This window comes from Coenobita brevimanus, chromosome 14 (genome assembly GCF_032717465.1).
Source record: "Coenobita brevimanus isolate Jiangsu-jjx chromosome 14, ASM3271746v2, whole genome shotgun sequence".
Lineage (NCBI taxonomy): Eukaryota > Metazoa > Arthropoda > Malacostraca > Decapoda > Coenobitidae > Coenobita > Coenobita brevimanus.
In genome coordinates this window covers 10,390,375-10,413,921 of record NC_136967.1, presented here as the reverse complement: position 1 = coordinate 10,413,921, position 23,547 = coordinate 10,390,375, and the positions used below count along the sequence as shown (strand labels likewise).

At 41.6% G+C, this 23,547-nt stretch overlaps 1 protein-coding gene across 3 annotated transcripts in view; it reads left to right on the top strand.

The window, feature by feature from the left end:
• beg (malonyl-CoA-acyl carrier protein transacylase beg) overlaps positions 1-23,547 on the top strand; it is a 96,162-nt gene that overhangs the window by 17,484 nt on the left and 55,131 nt on the right. For 2 of the 3 annotated variants that reach the window (XM_080287295.1, XM_080287291.1), the window contains 2 exons: positions 14,513-14,678; positions 15,977-16,068. In XM_080287295.1, the coding sequence (XP_080143421.1) occupies positions 14,513-14,678; positions 15,977-16,068 (258 nt within the window). The remainder of the gene's footprint in view (positions 1-14,512; positions 14,679-15,976; positions 16,069-23,547) is intronic. The other variant, XM_080287300.1, reaches the window with a different exon arrangement.

Below are 23,547 nucleotides of genomic sequence, written 5' to 3'. Positions count from 1 at the left end.
AGTGAAGGAGCATTGTGGTGTGGATGTGGATGTGATAGGAAGCGTTAGGAGAAACACAATGAGGTGGTTTGGACATGTGGAGAGCGAGAGACTGATGGAGGAGAGTGTGTGTGAGTGAGGTGGAGGGGGGGAGGCCAAGGATGAGATGGAGGGATGGAGTGGAGAGGTATATGAGAGAGGGGGTGTGAGCTGGGAGCAGGGCAATGAAATGGTGGGGGACAGGGCGACATGGAGGTGCTTTGTTTGTGGCACGCCTCACGGGAGTAAGACGTCTGGCAATAGATAGATAGATAGACTATCACTACTTCAGTGGTCACTGCTCCTCTGACCTGTCTGCTTGCATCCCTCCACCACTACGTTGGGCGCGTAGCACCTGTCCAGCAACAAACTCTCATCCCTTTCTGTCCAGCTCTCTAATGCAAGAGTTAACTGTTCCTCCCAGTCCTTCTTGTATGCAACAGGCCAACTTTGGAACTGTCTTTCTCTGTGTTTCCTACTGCCTATGACCACCAGTCTTTCAGACACAGTGTGTCCAGGCATCTCAAAATGAACAGTTCTTGAATTTTGCTCTCTCTTATCATGCTTTTGCTTTTTCTTTGAGGGAACAGTCTTGTGGGCTTTGGCCTTTGGTTCCCACTTCCTAGGGGGAAAAAAAAAAAAAAAAAAAAAAAAAGACTTTGGCTTCCATTCTACCTTGATTTGTGTCTGCAGTGAGAGCTGTACTCCAGTACTGTAATCAAAAGATGAAGGTGAGGTAGAGACATCCTGGGGTTTTATTGTGGCACAGTTATATCGTTCACTGCCGACTCCTGCTCCTGTATGACAGAGTGACGGGACCCACTGGTTGTCAGAGAGACAGATAATCTCTCACTGGCTGCCAACCTCCTACTCATTCCAGTCTCCTACACTTTTTCTGGGTATACCAGTACTGTATATTACTGCCTGGTGTGTGTGTGTGTGTGTGTGTGTGTGTGTGTGTGTGTGTGTGTGTGTGTGTGTGTGTGTGTGTGTGTGTGTGTGTGTGTGTGTGTGTGTGTGTGTGTGTGTGTGTGTGTGTGTGTGTGTGTGTGTGTGTGTGTGTGTGTGTGTGTGTGTGTGTGTGTGTGTGTGTGTGTGTGTGTGTGTGTGTGTGTGTGTGTGTGTGTGTGTGTGTGTGTGTGTGTGTGTGTGTGTGTGTGTGTGTGTGTGTGTGTGTGTGTGTGTGTGTGTGTGTGTGTGTGTGTGTGTGTGTGTGTGTGTGTGTGTGTGTGTGTGTGTGTGTGTGTGTGTGTGTGTGTGTGTGTGTGTGTGTGTGTGTGTGTGTGTGTGTGTGTGTGTGTGTGTGTGTGTGTGTGTGGAACACTTTCATCACATGGCTAACTGGCTTCCCTGAGATACATCATATGTTTGCATTCATGGTACTCTGGGCCAGGGGATGTTTGTGTTTCTCTTCCTGATGCATCAGATATATCCACCTACTTATTACATATTGTGCTATGACTATTTTAATGCCCATAATGGATTAAAGCAGGTTTATTTATACCACAGTGCATTTGCCCTGGGTAAACATGACTTAGAGCAGATGGGGGAGGTGGAATGTGTGTGCAAGGTATTCTGTGCAGCATGTGAGGTGGTGTGTGGGGTGAAGAGAAGACGAAAGGGGGTGCAAGGAACAGAATGGTGGAATGAAGAGGTAAGACAGGCTGTGGTGCAAGAGGAGAAAGCATATTGTGATGGATGCAAAGCAGAGGCATGGAAGAATCTGAGAGATGGAAGAGAGTTATATGTAGAGAGGAAGAGAGGTGAAAAGAGTAGTAAGAAAGAGCCAGGAGTGAGTGGATGAGGAATTTGGAAGGAATCTGATTGTAAATTGGAGGGAATGTAAGAAAATGTTCTGGAAGGAAGTAAAGAGAGTTAGGGTGATAAAGAAGTTAGTAGGGGAGTGAAAGATAAAAATGGTAGATTAACAATTGAGAAGGGAGATGGAGAGAATATTGTAAAGAACTGTTAAACATGGAGAATGAAAGCAATGCAAGCATAAATGGCTGAGGAATGGCTGGGAGAAGGAGGGGAGTGAGAAGGGAGGAGGAGATCAGTAGGATAGAAGTAGTGCAAGCAATGAAGAAAGTGAATGCACAATGAGGTTGGTTGATGAAGAAATGGAAAATTAGTGCATTTAAATACTTGGGTTGTGTTATGAGTAAGGATGGAAGTTTGGAGGATTAAGTGCTTGAAAGGGTACAACAGGAAAGAATGGTTGCTGGTTCTTTGAAAGCAGTGATAAGAAGTAGGGAAGTGAGCATGGAAGTAAAAAAGTTATTGAATGATAGTACTGTACTGTGATACCAACTCTAATGTATGAAAATGAAGTTTGGACCTTGTTGGAAGGACACAAGTCAAGGGTAAGAGCAGTGAAAATGAGTTATTTAATAGGAGCATGTGGAGTTACAGGAAAGACTGACAAATGGGGAAGTGAAGGAGCATTGTACTGTAGATGTGGATGTGATAGAAAGCATGGGGAGAAATACATTGAGGTGGTTTGGCCATGTGGAGAAGATGGAGAGCTAAAGACAAACGAGGAGAGTGTATGTGAAGTGGAGGGGGGCGGGGAGAGGTATGGGGAGGCCAAGGATATGATGGAGGGATGGAGTGGAGAGTGTATGAGAGAGGGGTGTGTGAGCTAAGGGGAGGGCAGCGAAATGGCGGGGGACAGGATGACATGGAGACGATGTATTTGTGGCCATCACTTACATGATTAAGGTGTCTGGCAATGGATAGATACATTCATTCTAACCATTCATTATTATGGTGTAAATATTCTGTATGTTTTTGTTCAAGCATTTTACCATTGAACCCCTTCACACTGGCTTATTTCTAGTGCCGTTGTTCACTTACTATAGGAATTTTCCCCCAAATAGCCTGTTTTCAGACCATAATATCTCAAAAACTATAGCAGTTAGGAATAAATTAAAGACCATATTACACAATAACTCTTCTTCTTGCGAATGAAAGTATCCCCAGGTCTGTAAGTCGTTGCATCGATGAGCAATGAAGTGAGGAAGAGGACTAATTTTTGCGGCGAGAACAGGATGTGTTTTTGTGTCTACCCACAGCCCTAACTATGGCTTTGCACTCAACATGATAACTTCTTCATTGTTAGATAAAGTAGACACAGCGGTGTTCAAGGCACGCCCTGTGGCACTATCATGAGTCCTTTCCTAGCATTCATGGAAAGAGGCTTGGCAGGGGTGGATGAGGCAAAAGTCCACGTCAGGCGGGAACGGAATCGGACGAGAAGGGTTAAGAAAAGATTGTCTTACACGTGGCAGAGTCACAGAGATGACTGAGGTATGCTTGGCTCAGCTGGTGGGAGTCCCTCCCTAGCTTTTGGTGATGAGATAAAGTGGCAGCCACTTCAAACTGTGGTGTGAAAACAAGTGTGGTTCCGACTGACATCCGGTGCCTCCTAGCCACCGGTTTCTTGACAGTTCCGACCGACACCCGGTGGTTAGAGGTTAAGATAGTGAGCAGAATGTGGGATGCCACCATATTTTTGGAAAATAATCATCATCCCAGCCTTAGTACACACCTGAAAAGGTGAGGAAATAAGTGCTTGAAGACTTGAGAGTTTAGGATCATTGTGTAATACGTTTATTTACTTCTCATCATTACTCAGCCTATTCCAGTATGATTTTGATTATTTGATAATTTTTCCCTTCTGATACTGATACAAATATTAGCTGGCTTTTGCTTGATGATTTAGAGCACTACTGTTCTCATATACCCTTCCTGTGTGAATGCTGCGTTAGAGTACTTGGTGGTGGAAATGCTGTTTCCTGGCATAGACACAGCAGTGTTTGGGGGAGGTGGTGGCTCAATCGGTAGAGAGGTGGCCTGCAGTCCTAACGGACCCAGGTTCAAATCCCCGCTGGGGCAGGGAACAGTTTAACCCCTTAACCGCAGGGCGTCACTTTCGTGACGCTTGGGAGCAAGGGATCATACCGCGGGGCGTCGCTTTTGTGATTCTGTGTTATTTTGAATTCACCCGGGCTTTCAAGTGGGGGCTTGTATCATCTATCAGTACTGACAATGTCCAACACTAGTCAGCACTCCTAATCTCATCTGTACTTCCATCCATTGTTGACAATTTAGCCATTTCTCCCCGTTCTTGACTCCCCTCCCTACTCCCCCTCCATTACCCTATCTTCTCGCCTGCCCGGCCATGCTACGCTAAGTAAATCTTCCCTGGAATTTTTCACTGATTTCATCCATTGAAATAAGCCCTATGTCGTATTCTTATACCAAATAATATATACAAGAAAGAAATCAGGTAAGTGAGAGTGCCATACACCTGGAATTGGCTAATTATCACCTGACAACATCTCACGTGCACTCGTTCGCTAATTTTCGCTGTTTTTTTCCCCTTGAAATATGCCGTATAATCTATTTTCGTAATAAATATACATGTAAGGAGAGAAGGGAGAAGCCTAAGTGATATTTACATTCACCTGGAACTACCTAATTTATAATGTATTGTCTAGATTTCCTGCCAATCATATCAGTGCTACACAAAGCTGTTTCAAGATTTAACATTGGTAGCTCTGATTATATATCTCCTAAGTAGGCCTCTAATCTATTTTCGTAATAAATATACATGTAAGGAGGGAAGGGAGAAGCCTAAATGATATTTACATTCACCTGGAACTACCAAATTTATAATGTATTGTCTAGATTTCCTGCCAATCATATCAGTGCTAGACTTAGCTGTTTCAAGAAGTAATATTGGTAACTCTGAATAACCCCTAAAGCAGGCCTCTAGGCTGGCTGGCCTGGCCCCTGCGTTATCAGTGTACTCTCATCTTCCGAAGTGAGAGGACGTATGTTTCATCTTGCTGACTTCAAGGCCTTTTTTCACCTCCATGCAAATGGCTCTGTGACCTTTACCCCCTACTAAACCTCGTGTGGAAAGAGGTAAAGGGCTGACAATTGATAAAAGAGTGACTACGATCTTTCTATTGAGTAAAACAGTGCAAGTGGAATTGTAAATAATGTGTAAATAATGTGTAAACAGCAAGTGAAAGTAATGAATGTAAATATACGTGAACAGTGGAAAATAGTTTTATAAGTTATTTCAAGTGACAGTGCACAACACAGTGTAAATAAAATAGAAATGTAAATAACGTAAGTAAAATGGAGAACGTAAATAGAAATGTAAATGAGTAGTATTATAAGAATACGAGTATATACCCTAGGAGTAATGAAAGTGAAAGTTTCACTCTAGCATGTCTGAATGCTATGAGTTATGAGAGTGAAGATGAAAGTGACATTCACTCTCAATGCCAGTATACAGGACGAGAAAGTGAATGCTACGTATTTTACTGAAAGAAATTGAATCCCTACAGTGACAATAAACTAATACTACTGAAGGAAACTTATGGATAAAGACTGTAGATATATATAAGTGTTATATAGTAATAGAAATATAAAGTGTGAGGGGTTTTATGAATAATAAATGACAGACTACCATGAGCGAACTAGTGCCAGTGCGACGATCAGACGCGCTTGTAATTTCCATTGCTTTCACAGTGTTTTTTTTTTTTAGTATGGATCCCAAACTACTTGAAAATTGTAGAATAGTGTTTATAGTGTTTGTATCTGGCAGTGGTAATCATATTACGGGTTGTCGGGAAGTGTAAAGTGGAGACTTCGTTACCCTACTTCAGAGGTCTCCACAAGTCCTACGGTAACCGACGAAGGCTCAACAATCATTCCAGGAGAAAGCTGAAGGTATGTGCCATAAGCATATGTAATTTTATTATTCTAGGACTAATAACTGATTTTTGGCAAATATTTTTTGAGAGTCTGTCGGAGCCCAAATAACCCCGCGGCACACGCAAGTCATTGGTAAACAAGCCCGCGGTGTAGGGGTTAAGGATTTGAATTTCATTAAATCAGGCTTTACTGATCTACCAGAAGACCCGCCGACATGTCGTAAAAATACCCCCGCTAATACCAATACACCAGTTCTGTATGAGACAGCCCTAGCATGTATTTAATATGGACGGTGGGTGTTAGTGCTGAAGTGGTGACATGTAGAGGTGTATGGTATGTAGGAGGACTGCTGGGCCTTGATAGCAGGCTGTGAAGCCTATGCCCAGAGTCGGGCACATTAAAAAAAAAAAAAAAAAAAAAATCATGATTACAGCCTAGATAACCATTTTTTTTTTTTTTTTTTTTTCCCCTACAACTAATCATCCACAACAAAACTTGAAGGTGAAAGATTGCAGGAGAATGAGACGGCAACACTGAGGTGGTGTGGTTGGTTCATCATCGAAAAGAGGTTTGGGATACACCAGCTAGGTATAAAAATATTTTCAGTCTCCATAAATCTAACCAGTTACTTTACTGTATGATATACAGGCTTCTTATGCTACCAGTATATAATTTTCATCAATGAATAATCTTCTGAATCAAAATTGGTGGATACTGAAATTAATAACACAATATTCAGTGAAGACTGCCATCATATCTAACAATAGAATACTGTACCAGTTGTGATTTTTTTCATTCAGGATACAAACCATTTTAACCCCTTAACCACGGGGCATCACTTTCGTGATGCTCGAGTGCAATGATTCATACCATAGGGCGTCACTTTTGCGATTCTGTGTTATTTTGAATTCACCTGGGCTTTCAAGTGGTTGCTTGTATCATCTGTCAGTACTGCCAGTGTCTAACAATAGTTAGTGCTGCTATCGTCATCTGTACTCCCATCCATTGTTGACAATTTAGCCATATCTCCCTGTTCTTGACTCTCCTCCCTACCTCCCCTCCATTACCCTCTCCTCCCACCTGCCCCAGCTGCGGATTTTTCCACTCATTTCATCCATTGGAATGAGCCCTATGCCCTATTCTTATACAAAATAATATATATAAAGAAGAAAAAAGGTAATTGTTATTGCCATACACCTGGAATTGGCTAATTATCACCTTGCAACACCCCACGTGCACTTGTTTGCTAATTTTCCTTGTTTATTTCCCCCTGAAATATGCTGTATGACCTGTTCTCATAATAAAAATATATATAAGAAATGAAGGGAGAAGCCTAAATGATATTTACATTCACCTGGATCAACGTAATTTATTATGTATTGTCTAGATTTCCTGCCAATCATTTCTATCTATCTATCTATCTATTGCCAGACACCATAATCCCATAAGGGGTGGCCATCTGACTTTTAGTTATTTGTTTTTCAGGGAGGGGCACTAACCCTCCACCAACCCACTTTCTGACACGTAGGGAGCACGTATGGTTTGGTTATATGGTTACCACCCAGCATTGTAAATGGTTTCTTGGTTTACAGGAAACCATTTGGCTTGTCACTGAAAGTAAAGCCACCTGTCAAGGAAAGAAAAGCAGTAAGAAGTGACAGGAAAGATGGGAGAAATAGGAAGAGAGGAGGGCAGGCACAGAAAAAGAATGATAAAGGCTAAGGAAGAAGTAGGAAGAACTACATCAAGTGAGTGGATGATAGTCCAATCATTTCACAGCATATAAATTAGCAGCTGTCACCTCGCTGAAGTTGTCAACCCTTGGCGGCCCCATATCCGCCTTGTCATTCAGTTCAGTGTTGTCTCTTGAGATGAAACCACGTAGCACTCGTGCCCCTCCATTTCCGCCGCTTCTAGAGGGCCCTGTAACCTCTACCCCTACTAAACCTCGTGTGGGAAGGGGTAAAGGACTAAGTGACTCTGCTGTGGAGCGTGAACTGGCTAAATTATCCATGATAATGGTGGACAGTGACTACAATCTTTCTGGTGAATCATGTCATGAGCCAGTGGAGGAAATGGTGATAAACTCCCAGTACGAGTGCTTCAGTGTCCCCAAGTTCATCCTGGCTCCAAGGGAAAGGAGCCCTTAGTTACTGGAAGTGACAGTGTATAACATAGTGTAAATAAAATAGAAATGTAAATAATTACTAATATAAGAATATGAGTACAAATACTTGGAGTAATGACAGTGAAAGCTTTGCTCTCTACGCTAGTTTACTGAACGAGAAGGTGAATGCCTGGAGTGAAAATAATTTACCATTACTGAAGGAAACTTATGAATAAATACTGTATATATGTATAAGTGTAATAAAGTACTAGGAATATAAAGTGTGAGTGTGTTTATTAATAATAAATGACAGAATACCAGCGGGGAACAAACACGGGTGGGAAGCTGGTACTCGCTCGTAATTTACATTGCTTTCACAGTGTTTTTTTGGGGGGGAGTATGGATTCCAAACTACTTGAAAATCATAGAATAGTGTTTCTAGTGATAATATCAGGCTGTGGTAATCATATTATGGGGTGTCGGGAAGTGTAAAGTGGAGACTTCGTTACCCAACTTCAGAAGTCTCCACAAGTCCTACAGTAGTCGACAAAGGCTCAACAAACATCCCAGGAGAAAGCTGAAGGTATGTGCCATATTCATGTTTAATTATAATATTCTAGGACTAATAACTGATTTTTGGCAAATACTGTATTTTTAAAAAGTCAGTAGGAGCGCAAATATCCCTCTGTGAGGTGCATGGATTGCCTCCGACATACCCATTCATAAGGTGTTAAACATTTATTAAACATGTACTGTAGTATAATGTATACATGTATAATTAGATCATAGACCCAGATTTGTTGGATCTCTTGAAAATATTTTTACTGAAGATACCTTAGTTAACCTGCCCCGTCCCGTCGACATATGGGTACGTTGCAACATTTTGCATTTGCCAGTCCCGATGACGTACTGGTACGTCGTGCAATTGCAAGGTTCCTAATTTGCACAGTTTTCAATTTTCACGTGTGATTTTTCGTATGTATACACGGGACACCTTCCTCTATTCCTCAATGAGATGCCAAGCAGGGACAGTGCCTTACACTGCATAACCTCCCCCTCCCCCCCGCACGCCAAAGTTTCAGCAATTCACCTGTTACCAGTGACCTGGCCAATAAAGACATTCAGGGCCAGAGTGATTCCCCAATCAATGACAATGTGGAGGACAAAGTTTGCATAGCATTAGAGGAAGAAACAGTCAGAAATGATGATCAGGTAATGTGGCAAAAGAAGGTCAGGTATGTTGATGAGTTAGTGAGTAAAACAATGCATATAATGCCTCTATTACTGTTTGAAAAACAATATACTCTCGTACTACATATAAATTCGTACCAAGTAAATAAATAAATACCGTTAATGTTTGGTGTGAAATAGTTACCCTCCCATAGAACTCATTTTCTTTGGTGCCAGCGTGTTAGAAAACCCAGTCAGGTAAGGAGGTACTTCTACCTGGATCGAGTATTTTAAACCTCAGGTGAGCGATTTCCCTATGAAATTTCGATGTTTCTCACTAAAAGTGGAGGTTTTAGCCAAAAAAAAATGTTTTGAAAATACCTCGGGATTGGGGGGTGTCGGAGGTGTGAAATTGCTCGGGACGTGACAGGTTAATATTGTATATACCAGAAATTGTACCACAGACGAGATCTGTGTTTGTTACACCACCAGACCTATCGTACATCACAAATCATCCAGAAATGGTAACATGTAAGCATGAAAGTACCAGGGTGCCCATTGAAATGGGACACATCCCCATTCAGTAATTAAACACGCCTTAGAAATTCTCAACTCATTGTTACTGACAAAATTATGGAGAGGGACACCTTCACATGGTGGCACTGATGTAATCAGCCAGCTCGATTGTCCTGTTATATAAACATTCCTCACCTCTTCCCTTATCCCATGAAAAAGGGTGTTGTAGTACAGGAGAATATTTTCAGCCAGCAGTTCACCTGGTTTGTGCCCACAAGAGTCTAGAACCACATCAACCTTACAAGGAAACCACAGTAAACTCTCAGTTATCCGTTGTTGCAATATCTGGTCCAATGCAATATCCACGAAATTATGCCATATCCGACGCTGAAACGAGACCTAACCGGTGTTTCTAAGCAATATCTGTCGTTGAGGTGTATCAACCAGGTCACAAATGGTAGCCAACTGGTGCTGTATTACTGTATTTTATCATTAATTTATTGTAATTTATGCTTAATTTTCATTTTTTACTCATGGGAAAGTTTTTAGGGTAGAGGGTTGAGACAGATAATAACGCAATATCCAGCTCATTGCCAATGAGGGGCACTGCAATATCAGACATTTTGCAATGTCTGGTGTTTTACAATATTCAGCGTAGGGCTTAGCTGAATTATGCCAGATAATTGAGCATTTCTTGTATTCACATAATTTTATATCTCTTCACAGACATAGTAGGATAGAACTCTTTTGTTGATGACCTGTTACAGTATAAAGAAAATGCAATACAACCCTCGTCATATACAGTACTACATACGTGCCTTTTTTACAGTCTGCTTTATGGCAGATATATGATCTGCTCATCTTCCAGTACTCCAAAATTGTTCACGTTACACCAGTTATTTTGATCTCTGCTCTACCTTTTCAGTCAATAACCTTTTGTGTATCTTCCCTTCAGCACTCAGCTGATTAATTCTGCAAGAATTTGTGCACTCTCTGAAGTCACCTTAATTTGTGAAAAGTTGTGCAGTTAATACATTTATTCAGGTATTATTTATTTATTTATTTTTTTTTTTTTACACTATAGTAGGTGGGGGCACCCACCATTCATTCACATAATGTAGAGCTGTGTTCAGGTAACTCTGCATGGAGTGACGAGCCAAATGATTTCTTGTACCCAAGGAAACCATTTACTGTGTTAGATGGTAACCAGATAATTAAATATACACTTGATGGTCTAATGAAATAAAGCACTCCAGCCAAATCTGATCATTTAGGATTTACATCTGAGAGGTAAATGAGAATTCTTGTTCATTAAGGGTCAAGGGACTGTCTTCCTCGCTCTAAATGTCAGAAAGAAGTATCCAAGTCTTGGACATCTGCACTTCATTTGGGGCAGTAAAGGATTGTATTATATAGTTTTGTTTTTTTTCCCCACTGGCATAGCTGTACTTGTTCAGATTTTTTGGCATATTTCACATAAACAGTTAATTGTGCTCTCTCCAGTACAGATTATAATTTTTTAATATACAGTACTTTATCCCACTTGTTTCTGCTTCCTTCCTCTTCTTAGCCTCCACAGATCCATCTTAATATCTATTTATCTATATATCTAGGCTACTTTCCCTCTAAAAAGGAGGGTAGCCGAGACAGGACATCACACTCCCAATTTTCTCACACACACACACACACACACACACACACACACACACACACACACAAATTTACTCGTATCTTAGCCCCAAGGGGAGAAGGGGACAGATCCTCACCATGCCACACCGCACGAGGGTCAACTGTGCATTACAATCAGCAACATCTGTCGCATGGCCCAACAGCAGAGCTGGTTTGCCTCTGCCACATCATAATGGACCTATTTCCTTACCTGCACCTGACCTGATCAGCTGATCAGACCATATGCAGGAGAATACAGTAACCCCTCAAATAATGCAAGGGTTAGGTTCCTGGAGAGGTCGCGTTAGTTAAAAACGCGTTTTTTAAAACATAATTTTCCCATAAGAAACAATGGTAATATTGGGGGTTACGTTCCTGGACTCTGGGAAAGTCTACCCATTTGGGGTTATGCTACTCTAAACTTAAAAGCAACAATATTAATTTGAAGGAATATCCACGTAAAAAACAAAAACAGTATATCTGGGGAGAAATAACATTTGAGCCCTAGTTGGGCTGAAACGTTGTTTACTTCTCCCCAAATACATACTGTTTTCGTTTTTTACATGATTCTCTTTCAATTCTGCTTCATTCAGGGCATTGTGAAAGTTCCTCAACATTATTAATGCATTAGTAGGTCATAAAAACACTACAGTAAAAGCAGCATTTTCATTACAGTAAGTAGGTCACAAACAATAACAGCACACAGCCTCACTTCATCTATGCATCACTCGTCGTCTGCTGCTGTCCTTCCTTACCCCGCTACCCCATCTCCTGCTGCTCCCCACCTTAAATTTGTTGTCCCTCCTTGCTCTGCTGTCCTTCTTCTTCCTCTGACTCCCGTGCTACTGGTGATGAAGATAACTCCCTTAAGATTTGTCTTCTTCATAAAGAACTGCGCAATCTTGGCTGAGTGGTTTTCTTCTTTCTGTTCTGCAGCATCAAGTTGTAACAATTTAGATCTACCATTACTTTCCTGGCCAAATTTTGTCCGAAAATGAGCCAAATTGCTCAGAATGGGGCCAAACTTCAATTTCGAATATTATAGTTCGAATAAAACCAGTATAAGCAACAGACAAAAAAAAATATTGTATTTATGCAATAAAGGCAGCAGGTGTGTCTGGGTTGACTGCCGAAATGTTGAAGGCCTCAGGCGATATAGGGGTGAGTTTAGTCACTGACCTGATAAATAGGATTATTTATGAGTGTGTTGTCCCAGATGATTGGCTGAAGAGTGTAATTGTAAATGTGTATAAAGGGAAGGGTGATGCCCTGGAAAGAGGAAATTATAGAGGTATAAAGCTTTTAGATCAGATAATGAAGGTAATGGAGAGAGTTTTAGAAGGTATGATTAGAGAAAGAGTGAATATTGATGAGATGCAGTTTGGGTTTATGCCAGGTAGGGGGACCACTGATGCCATATTCATTGTTCGACAGCTTCAGGAAAAATATATTGGTAGGAGAAGGGATCTTTATTTTGTTTTTGTTGATTTGGAAAAGGCCTTTGACAGAGTCCCTAGAGAGGTGGTGAAGTGGGCAATGAGAAAGCTTGGCTTGGAGGAGTGGCTGGTTAGGGTGGTTATGGCCATGTATGTGGGTGCTCACACCCAGGTGAGAGTGAATGGAGATTTGAGTGATGAGTTTTCCGTGAATGTTGGTGTGCATCAGGGGTCAGTCTTGAGTCCCATGTTGTTTATCATGGTACTTGAAGCCCTTTCACGTGACTTTAAAAACGGACTCCTGTGGGAGTTGTTGTATGCTGATGATTTGGTGTTGATTGCAGAGAATGAAAGGGAGGCGGAGGAAAGATTTAGGAAGTGGAGAGATGGTATGGGGCAAAAGGGTTTAAGGGTAAATGCAGATAAAACAAAAGTGATGATATCTAGGGTTGGTGGCGGTACTGTCAAAGACAAGGGAGAGTGGCCATGTGCAGTTTGCCACAAGGGCGTGGGAAGTAATTCCATCTTGTGCGGTGTGTGTGATAAATGGGTGCATAAGAGATGTGGTGGTATCAGAGGTAGACTGCAAGATAATGCTGATTTTATGTGTACGGCGTGCCGGGGTGAGCAGGTGGAGATCGTCAGACGTGAAAGGATTGAACTTGCTGGTGAATCTCTTGAGTGTGTGGAAGAGTTTTGTTATTTGGGAGACATGTTGTGTGCTGGAGGTGGGGCTGGAGCTGGCTCTGTGGCTAGGGTGAGAAGTGGTTGGAAGAAGTTCAGGGAGCTCTTTCCTCTCCTGACATTGAGAGGGCTCTCCCTACGTGCTAAGGGGTCTTTGTATGCAGCATGTGTTAGGAGTGTAATGCTGTATGGCAGTGAGACCTGGGCAGTGAAGGAGGAAGACATTCGCCGGCTCAGACGTACAGAAATGACAATGATTAGGTGGATGTGCAGTGCGTCCCTGCGTCCAAGGCCTGGAGGGGCTGGGTTTACAATGAAAGAGTTGAGAGGTAGGATGGGACTGGAGTGTATTGGTGTTGTGATGAGGAGAGGTAGATTGAGGTGGTTTGGACATGTGGAGAGGATGGTGGATGATAATTGGGTGAGGAAGGTGAGAAGTGTTAATATTGGGGGTGGGGTTATGAGGGGTAGACCGAGAAAGACATGGGACGAGGTCATTAAGTGTGACCTTAGGGTTAAGGGACTGAACAGGGAAGCTGCAATGGATCGTGCAGCGTGGAGAGCCGCCATTAGGTGACCAAGGCCGACACATGCAAGCATGTTGGAGCCTTTAAAAACGAAACGAAAACGAAACGATTTATGCATAAACTGCCACACACGGTCTATCAGCTCGGGACTGTCCAAGGGGCGCGCAGCTAATTTGAAACCATCATGTACGTGTAAAGTCGCATTAAATCAAGAAACCCTTGTTAGTTAAACATATCGCCTTAAATATTTGCTCGTTTTAAAACGAAAACGCGTTTTTTAAACTCGTGTTAGTTGAGAGGTAACTGTATCTCCTTGGGGCCACATTATTTATTCATTCACAATTTCTCTCCAGTCATCTTTATATACCTTAGTAAAACAAATCCTAACTGATCAAATTATGTAATTATAGAAACTTTTTTGTTCTGCATCTCCAGCTGTGGAAAATCATAAGCCACAAAAAGTCTTTCAGTTTGCTTTTCTCATTAATGCACCTGTTGTGCTGCCAGGACCATTCTTAAGTTAGTCATTACTTTCTCTTTGCCTGTTTTTTTTTTTTTTTTTTTTTTTTTTTTTTTTCCCCACAGCAGATCAGGTTAGGCAGTCACAGAGGGTGTAATGTTTTCATTTTCAGCACCAACGCTTTCTTTTTCAGATGCACCTACAGATACTAGAAGAGCTGAGTATGAGCCTCCAGAAACTCAGTATAGCAAAGAGTCAGCAAAAGACCTTTTGGAGAATGCAGCCAGTTATCAGGACACTCCAGCAGCACCTGATGATGTTTGGACACAAGGGCCATATCCCAAAAATAGTAATTTTAAGTAAGTCAGCTTTGAAATTGTTGCTATAACAGTGTATACTAGTACATGTTCTATCATTAGTACAGCAGCCCCTCAGTATAATGAAATAATTGGGAGAAAGGCTGACAATATAACCAATGTTTGTTAGGGGGAACTATAACTACTCCACTTTCAATTTCTACTAAATCTTTCATTGCAGTTTTTTATGAGTTTACACACCATATGAAAATCGACAGAAATTATTCTTTATACACCTTTCATTTGTTCTGGTGGCCATGTCAAATTGACCTTATGTTTGATGTATTTGCAGGTTGTTAGGTAGGCTCAGAAACGTGTATATAGCTGAAGTTTGGATGAACAAGGTTCAGTATAGTGAGGGTTTACTGAAGTTTGTTTCCCCATTATGTATGGAAGAGTACCTATCAGTGCAAAGAACAGTTATTCCATTGTATGTGGAAGAGTATCTGAGTATCTATCAGTGAAAAGAACAGTTATTCCATTGTTTATGGAAGAGTATCTATCAGTGCAAAGAACAGTTATTTCAAGGCTTCATATGTTACCTAGCACAGAAGTGAATATCGATTCATCTACAACCAGATGCCATAATCCTGTAAGGGATGGCTGTTTGTCTTTGAGTTAGTTGTTTTATGGGGAGGGGTGCTGACCCTCCCCAGCCCACTTGTTAACACATAGGGAACACGTATGGGTTGATTAAATGGTTACTACCCAGCGTTGTAAATAGTTTCCTGGCCTACAGGAAACCATTAGGCCTGTCACTTAATGTAAAGCCACCTGTAAAGGAAAGAAGAGTAATAAAAAATGATAGGAAAGATGGGAAGAATAGGAGGAGAAGAGGGCAGACACAGTAAAAGAATGATAAAGGTGAAAGAATATTTAGGCAGCGCTACATCAAGTGAGTGGATGATGGTTGCCACCATCTACCACTAGAAGTAAATAACATTAGTAATATAATAGTGACAGTGCCAAATTACAACTTGTGTTGTTTGAGCAACAGTGCAGTAAATGACACACATCTGGCATCTTACTAAACACTGCAGAGGAGTTGTTTTGTGAAAGTTTCATCAATGAGTGCTTGAACTTTAAATTTATTTGACTGAAAGTTTTGTGCAAGTGCAGTTGGTTTAAATATTATTGAAGTATATTGATAGTTCAATTTTTTTCTGAAGAATTTAAGGGTAGTTGGTTGAGTGATCAGTATACACTGGTCTTTCTTTTCTATTTAAAAAAAAAAAAAAAAAAAAAAAGAAAGGTTTGTTAATGAAAGTCATTTTTTTTTTTTTTTTTCCCCTCCCCTCCAGGCAGAGTCAAGCCAAATTTTCAAAGCGTCCCAGCATTGACCCCAAACAGACCTCAGTTATTCTGTTCCCAGGACAGGGCACTCAGTATGTTGGTAAGCCAAGTAGTTTCATATTTACCAGGTGCCTTTCTTTTAAGGGAAGATGTAAAATTTGTTGTTACAGTTTTTCATTATGTATTTGTGAATGACATCAGGCTTACAGCATTCACTGCACAATATATTCATTGCACTCATATACAATAATAGGATACCAGGTCTAAGTTGTTGAGTAACCCCAGTCAGACTCTCTGAGCAAACCCATCAACCCCAGGCAGGTAACCACCCCTGCAGGGGTGTCCTGTGCAGGGAAATGACGTTCTTTTGCGGTAGACAACACTGCACCACAGCGAGGCACAGGAGAAGAGTGTGGAGGTTTGGTTCCCGGATGGATGCTACATATGCATCTCCACCAAGTTAACCCTTTGAGATTCCGGTGACGTGTTTTAGAGTCATTTCAAATCCAACCTCAGAGATTCTGATGACTTGTTTATGTATCATTTTAAGATATTTTTGTTAAATATTCACCATAAATCACATTTATGTGTCATAACAAAGAGACTTGGGCATGATGTCGCGGAAAGCATCCTCTGTGCGTTGCAGGCAGTAGTTTAGTAGTTTTGCATGGTTTAAATCAGATTTACATAACTTTTTTTTTCTTGCTATATATTTTATATGGCAAGGTATAAAATTTCAGGTTTTTACCTAACTTCATTTTCTTTATTTTACTTTCTTGAAAATACTGTGATAATGCACAACTGTTCAGCTTCAAAATAACACCACAACCAGCATCCTATCATAAGGGTACTTACTCTGACTGATCAAAGAAAAAGATCATGAAGCGAATATGCAGCCGAGACTCAAAAATTATTGTGCTTGTTTTTCCTCTTGCTTTACTGCATAATAAAATACATAAATAACCATAATTTATATATCATCAAAAAGGTAATATATTGAAATTTTGCATGGTTTAAACCAGATTTATGTATCTTCATTAGTTTTTTTTTTCCCCGAATGTTTCTCTACAGCAAGGAATAAAATTTTTGGTTTTCACCTAACTTCAACTCGTCATTTTGACTTTCTTTGTTTTCCTTTTTTGAACATACTTTGATAAAGTACAACTAATCTGCTTGAAAATAGCACCACAATCAGCATTGTATCATGAAAAGTGTATTTGCACTGACCAGTCAAAGAAAAAAATCGCAAAGTGAATACTGTACAGGGTATGTGGCCGAGACTCAGAAAAAATTGTGCATCTTTTTCCTTTCACTTTACCGTGCAGTAAAATGCTGAAATAACCATAATCTATGTATTATTGTAAAGGTAATTTATTGTAGTTTTGCATGGTTTAAACTGGGTTCATATATCTTTATTAAATAGTTTTTTTTTTTTTTTTTTTGTACGGCAAGGTATAAAGTTTTTGGTTTTTGCTTTAACTTCAGCTCAGCATTTTGACATTTATTTTCTTTGTTTTCCTTTTTTGAACATACTGCAATAAGGTACAACTATTCAGCTTTAAAATGACACCAAAACCAACATTCTATAATGAAAAGTGTATTTCCACAGAGCAATCAAAGAAAAATATTGCTGCACAAAGATGTAGGCCAGCGTGAGAGCGGCAGACTCTAGCACAGGCATAATCTGCCTGGCCCAGAAACCTGATAGGGTTAACAGGGCCACTGTAGTAGGCTTCACATCACCCTGTTATTTGGTTACCACCCAGCTGGTTTCGTGGCACCTAAAGTGGAAGTAATAAAAAGTGATATGAAGGATGGGAAATATAGGAAGAGAGGCCAGCAGACAGAGAATAATAAAGGTGACAGAAGAATTGGACAGCAGGACATCAAGTGAGTGGATGATGGTTGCCACCTACCTCCACCAGTTCTGAGAAAGATTTTTATGGAGCCAAGGCAAGTATCTAGATAGATAGATAGATAGAAGAAGTTGAACTGAACATAGCTTATTTCAGATTATCACAGTGCAGCCTCTTTATGCTATAGGGTTGCATCAGATGAAGTCATGTTGCATAACGAGGTTGATATAACATGGGTTCAATGGAGTTAGGAAGGGAGTCTTCAAGCATGAAACCTAAAATGAACCAGAAAATATCTGCCACCCACCTGAAGTTTGTGCTATGCCGGTACGAGTCATCACCAAGGGTCCCACCCCCCCAGGATGAGGTAAAGTTGGAGGGCCAGGATGACTACTCGTCACAAAAAGATACGGTAGCACTTCATGTAATATCACACACTACACTGTTTGTTAAGCACTTGAACTGTTGTTTGGTGATAGCAATGGTGTTTCAGTGGCCTTTCATGCACAAAATTTTAAAAGCCAACAGTCATAGCTAGTGTAAACAGTAGGTGGACATCTTGGTTCAGTCAGCTGAGTAGGGGCCCATAAAGGGGATGATGGTTACCTAAGGATGACATATTTCCAAGTCACAGGTTTCAGTATTTCACACAACATATGCTGCACCTTGCACTATGTGTTGAGAGTTTGTACTGTTATTTGGCAGTGACACTGGTGTTTCAGAGGGCATTCATGTACAAAATAGAATGAAAGGCAGCAATCACAGCCAGTGTAAACACTGGGTGGGCATCTTGGCTCAGTCAGTAGAGGCCCATAAAGGGGATGATAGTTACATAAGGTTGATACAATTTCCAGGTCACAAGTTTCAGTATTTTACACACAGAAAAGCAGCACATTACTTAATATTGCACACTGCATGGTTTGGTAAGCACATGTACTGTTATTTGCCAATAACAGTGGTGTTTCAGTGGCCTTTCATGCACAAAATAGAATGAAAGGCAAGGATCACAGCCAATGAAAGCACTGGGCGGCAATTTTGGCTTGCGTGCGTCACCGCATCCACATGATATCTTTGGAGGTAGACGTAAAAAATATCGTTGTAGCGAAATCACAATTAATTTTTTAATGTTGTACTGAGACAGGATATAACTTTTTAATTATTGTAGTGATTTATCTCATAATGAGGCGTCATAAAATGAGGCTGCACTGTTCATCAGATTACAAGGTGCTATCCAAAATATTCCAGTCTGAGATCACAATGTCTAAAAGGCTTCTAGTAGTGCAGTGCGCCTCTAGGTGGCATTGTGAGTCAGTGTGCTATGCGGCGCAGAGCTAGATGGACGTGGGATTTAGTGACATTCATTTGTTTGCTGTTGTGCACATATTATGAGGAGGTTTTCAAGATGGATATAAAAAAGGAACAGTGAATATGCATCAAGTGTTTGGTGAGCAGTCTCTTGATCGGATAGCCTCACTAAGACCCCAAAAGGCCAGACAGGTGAAAGGCAATGTCAGGAGCATGCAGATCATTTTCTTTGACATCAAGGGGATTGTGCACGGAGGATTTGTCTCGGCTGGCTAAACTGTCAATTCCAACTTCTTCTGTGATGTTTTGCAGCGACTGCATGAAGATGTGAGTAGGCGCCGCCCTGTCTTCTGGCGAGACAACAACTAGCTGCATCACCATGACGCCTTGGCTCACAATGCACTCAACACCCAGCAGTTTTTGGCCAAGAACAACATGGTTATCGTCCCCCACCCTCGTTACTTGCCGAATTTGGCCCCCTGTTACTTCTTTCTGTTCCCCAAAATGAATATCAAGCTGAAAGGGTGTTGTTTTGATATCACTGAGGACATCCAATAGGAATAGCAGGTGGTGCTCGGCACTCTCATTGAAAAGGACTTCCAGGGAGCGTTCCATCCGTGGAGGAATTGCTGGGACTGATGTATCAGTGTGCAAGGGAACTACTTTGAGGGTGATGATGGCCAGTTGGAGCTATGTTTTTTTCATTTCTGTGTATCATTAGTTTGTGGTAGGTGGGAGTGCTCGCCATCCAGTCACTCGATGTAGTGCTGCTATCAGGTGTCTGCCCTTTCCTCTCCTCCATCTTTCTTTCCTTCCATCCTCTTCTGTCTTTCTTTCCTTCATTCTTCCCTTGTCCTTCTGCCTACGGATGACTTTACACTCCATCCTCTGTCTTTCTTTCCTTCATTCTTTCCTCTTCCTTCTGCCTGTGGGTGACTCTACACTGAGTGACAAGCCAAATGGTTTCCCTTACACCAGGAAACCATTTACTATGCTGGGTGGCAACCATATAACCAGATTTCGGCACCTGGTGGTTTAGTCGGTAATTATTGCGCTACAGTCAGATTGAGCCAGTGAAGGTTTATATCCAAGGGGTGGTTGGGGTTGATTGCCCATGTAATGCACTCAGGGATGAGTGAGGCTGGTCACTCTCATCTTATATGTCGGGACCAGCTGCCTAGCCCCAGGCTCCTACATTCCTCGTGGGGCAATGTAGGATTGGATGATGGTGATGGATATCATTAGTCTGGGAAATTTTGGATAGCGCCTCATATTATTTACACTTGTTGTAGGGAATTGGCTGTAGCACCAGCCAGTCAGGATGGTACTCCCAAGGGGAATGGGAATGCTTGTGACAGGGAGAGCTGGAGCTCCTGTTTCACTAGCCATCAGAATATCCTGACCGTCCCCCTTTGCTGACCTTTTCATTGTGACACTAACATGGAGAGTTGATCAGCATACTCTCCCAGATGCTTTTCTCTAACTATCTCATGCACTACCCTGCATGCTTTTAACATATCATACAACATACCCCGCTATGCCATAGGGGTTGACACCAGCAAGGGCATGTGGTCAATGCCCCCACTACCTAGTGGTGGACCTATTGAAGGGAAGCGTGACACAGGCTTCACCAGCACAGTTTCGGGGACTGGGATGGGATGGGGCTCAGATCTGTACTGGAGGGCACAGGGCACTGCGGTTCCCAGACTTCCATTGCCGCCCTGTAGATAGGGGCCCAAACCTGGGAGTAGTCTCCCAGGAAACTGCCCTATCAGTGGGTGTTTAATGATGAGGCAGTTAAAGTGCCAAGGCATGCTTGGAGGGTGTCCCTATACCTGTTCTGACAGAGTGCTTCGAGGCCACTGCCACAGCCACTGATCATGGCTGGTGGGCTAAGACTCCCAGGTCCCGTGCCTGGACTTGGGACTGTGCAGGTGGATGGGGCCTGTAGTCTCTCTCATCTGTGTATTTTTATGACATGACAAAAAATTAGAAAAAGCATAAGCCTGATGATACTGAATCACCCAAGGAGATCAGAGTGGCATCTTGGAGTGTGGGTAGTTTGAACGATAGAGCGAGAGAAGTGGTCAAGGCAATGAGTAGGAGGTGGGTGGATGTTGGCTGTGTGCAGGAGATTAGGTATAGGGGAGGATCATCCAAAATGATAGCTGGAAGGAATTGTCAATACTGTATAAGATACTGTATTTTGTCAGGGAAGTTGGATATTGTGGTGGTGGTGTGGGTGTGCTGGTTAAGGAAAAATGAGTGGAGTATGTCATAAATGTAATGAGAGTGAATGAAAGGATCACAATAGTGAAAATTTTGTTTGATAGGCCCACAATTTCATTTATATCGGTGTATGCTTCACAAGCTGGCATGGATGATGAAGAAAAAGATAGATTCTGGGATGACTTAATACATATGGAAAGTGGTATGGGGGATGATAGGATTTTAGTCTTGGGAGGGGACTTAAATTGTCATATAGGTGAAGCAGCTCAGGGACATGAAGGGGTATAAAGGGGATTCACAAATGGTTTGAGGAATGTGCGAGGGGAAAGGATACTCTAGTTTGGGAAGGCAATGAACTTGATTGTGTGCAACATGTATTTTATGAAAAGAGAGAGTAGGTTGGTTACATATGAGTCTGGGGGAAGCTGTAGCCAGGTAGACTATTTCCTTCTCACCAGGGATGATAGGAGGTTAGTGAGAGATGTTAAAGTTATAGGGAGCAAAGAGTGTGTGCAGCAACACAAATTACTGATATGTGACGTGGTGCTTAAGGAGCGGGTGGTAAAGAAGAGAACCTCTGCACCTAGGAGGAAAATATGGATGTTGAAAAACCAAACAGTAAGGGATGCTTTCCGTAGTGTGATGAGTAGAGTGGTGCCTGAACAGGGAGCTGTTGACAAGTGTTAATGAACAGCACAGAGCTCTCAAGAATGTTCTCCTGAGAGTTGCTGATTCAGTGTGTGGATGGACAAGGGACCCCCCAAGACATAAAGTAACATGGTGGTGAGATGAGGGTGTAGAATCTGCAGTTAAGGAGAAGAGAAGACTTCTTCAGGAATGGAAAAGGGGTTGTAAGAAAGAGGAATACTTGGCTGCCAAACGTAGGGCTAGAAGAGAGGTATACAGGGTAAAATCTGAGTCTCAGAGACTTTTACTGGAAAACCTATATAGAGTTGAAAGGATGAACCTGATGTTTAAGGTGGAAAATCAGGTGAAGAAAGAAAACAGGGATATCATAGGTGAACAGTGTGTGAAGAATGCTGAAGGAAAGGTAGTGGTGAACAGTAAGGAGATTAAAGACACCTGGAGAGAGCATTGTAACCGGTTGCTGAATGAGGAGTTTGGAACAGGGAAGGTTTGGAGTCAGCATATCCAGAGTTTGGCCCTTGGCCTTTGATTGATGCTGCTGCTGTGAGCAGGGCAATAGGCAGGATGCAGGTGGGGAACATGGCAGGTGTGTCTGGGTTGGCTGCTAAAATGCTGAAGGCCTCAGGAGATGCAGGAGTGGGGTTAGTTACTGGTTTGATAAATATGATTATATATGAGTGTGTTGTCCTAGATGACTGGCTGAAGAGTGTGATTGTAAATGTGTACCAGGGGATGGGTGATGCCCTGGAAAAAGGAAATAATGGAGGCATAAAACTTCTGGACCAGATAATGAAGGCAGTGAAGAAAGTTCTAGAAGGTATGATTAGAGAAAGAGTGAATATTGATGAAATGTAATTTGGGTTTATGCCAGGTAAAGGGACCACTAATGAATATTGATGAGATTCAGTTTGGGTTTTTGCCGGGCAAAGGGACCACTGATGCCATATTCATTGTTTGACAGCTTTAGGAAAAATATATAGGAAAGAAATTTGCTCTGTACTTGCTGTTGTTGATTTGGAGAAGACCTTTGACAGGGTTCGTAGGGAGGTGGTGAAATGGGCGATGAAAAAGCTTAGGTTCGAGGAGGGCTGGTTAGAGTGGTTATGGCTGTGCATTAGAGTGGAGCTTAAAAGATTTTTTTTTTTTTTTTTTATAGGTCTTACCCTGTAAAAATGTTCCACTTCAGCTGCAAACATTTGCAAAAAAGTTTGAACCTTCTAGTTTAATATATATAGGTAGCTAAATCATCAGAAAGAATACAAAATAAAAAATTTGTTAACAGAAATATACAAACAAATTGTATCTTTTTTTTTTTTTTCTTTTTTTAATCATGTGTAACATGCTCAGTTGCTTAAGTTGTTATTTATGTTCCTCAGCAGTTTGTCACATGCATGTCTTAAAGGCTATAGAAATGCAACAATATCAGTGTACTCCATAGGGTCCAATCAGTGTCAGCCTCTTGCTGTCCTTAGAAAGCTGCCGGTGCTGCTCAGTGATTTGTAATAACTGAAGTTGAGACTCATCCTTTTTCAAAAGGCCAC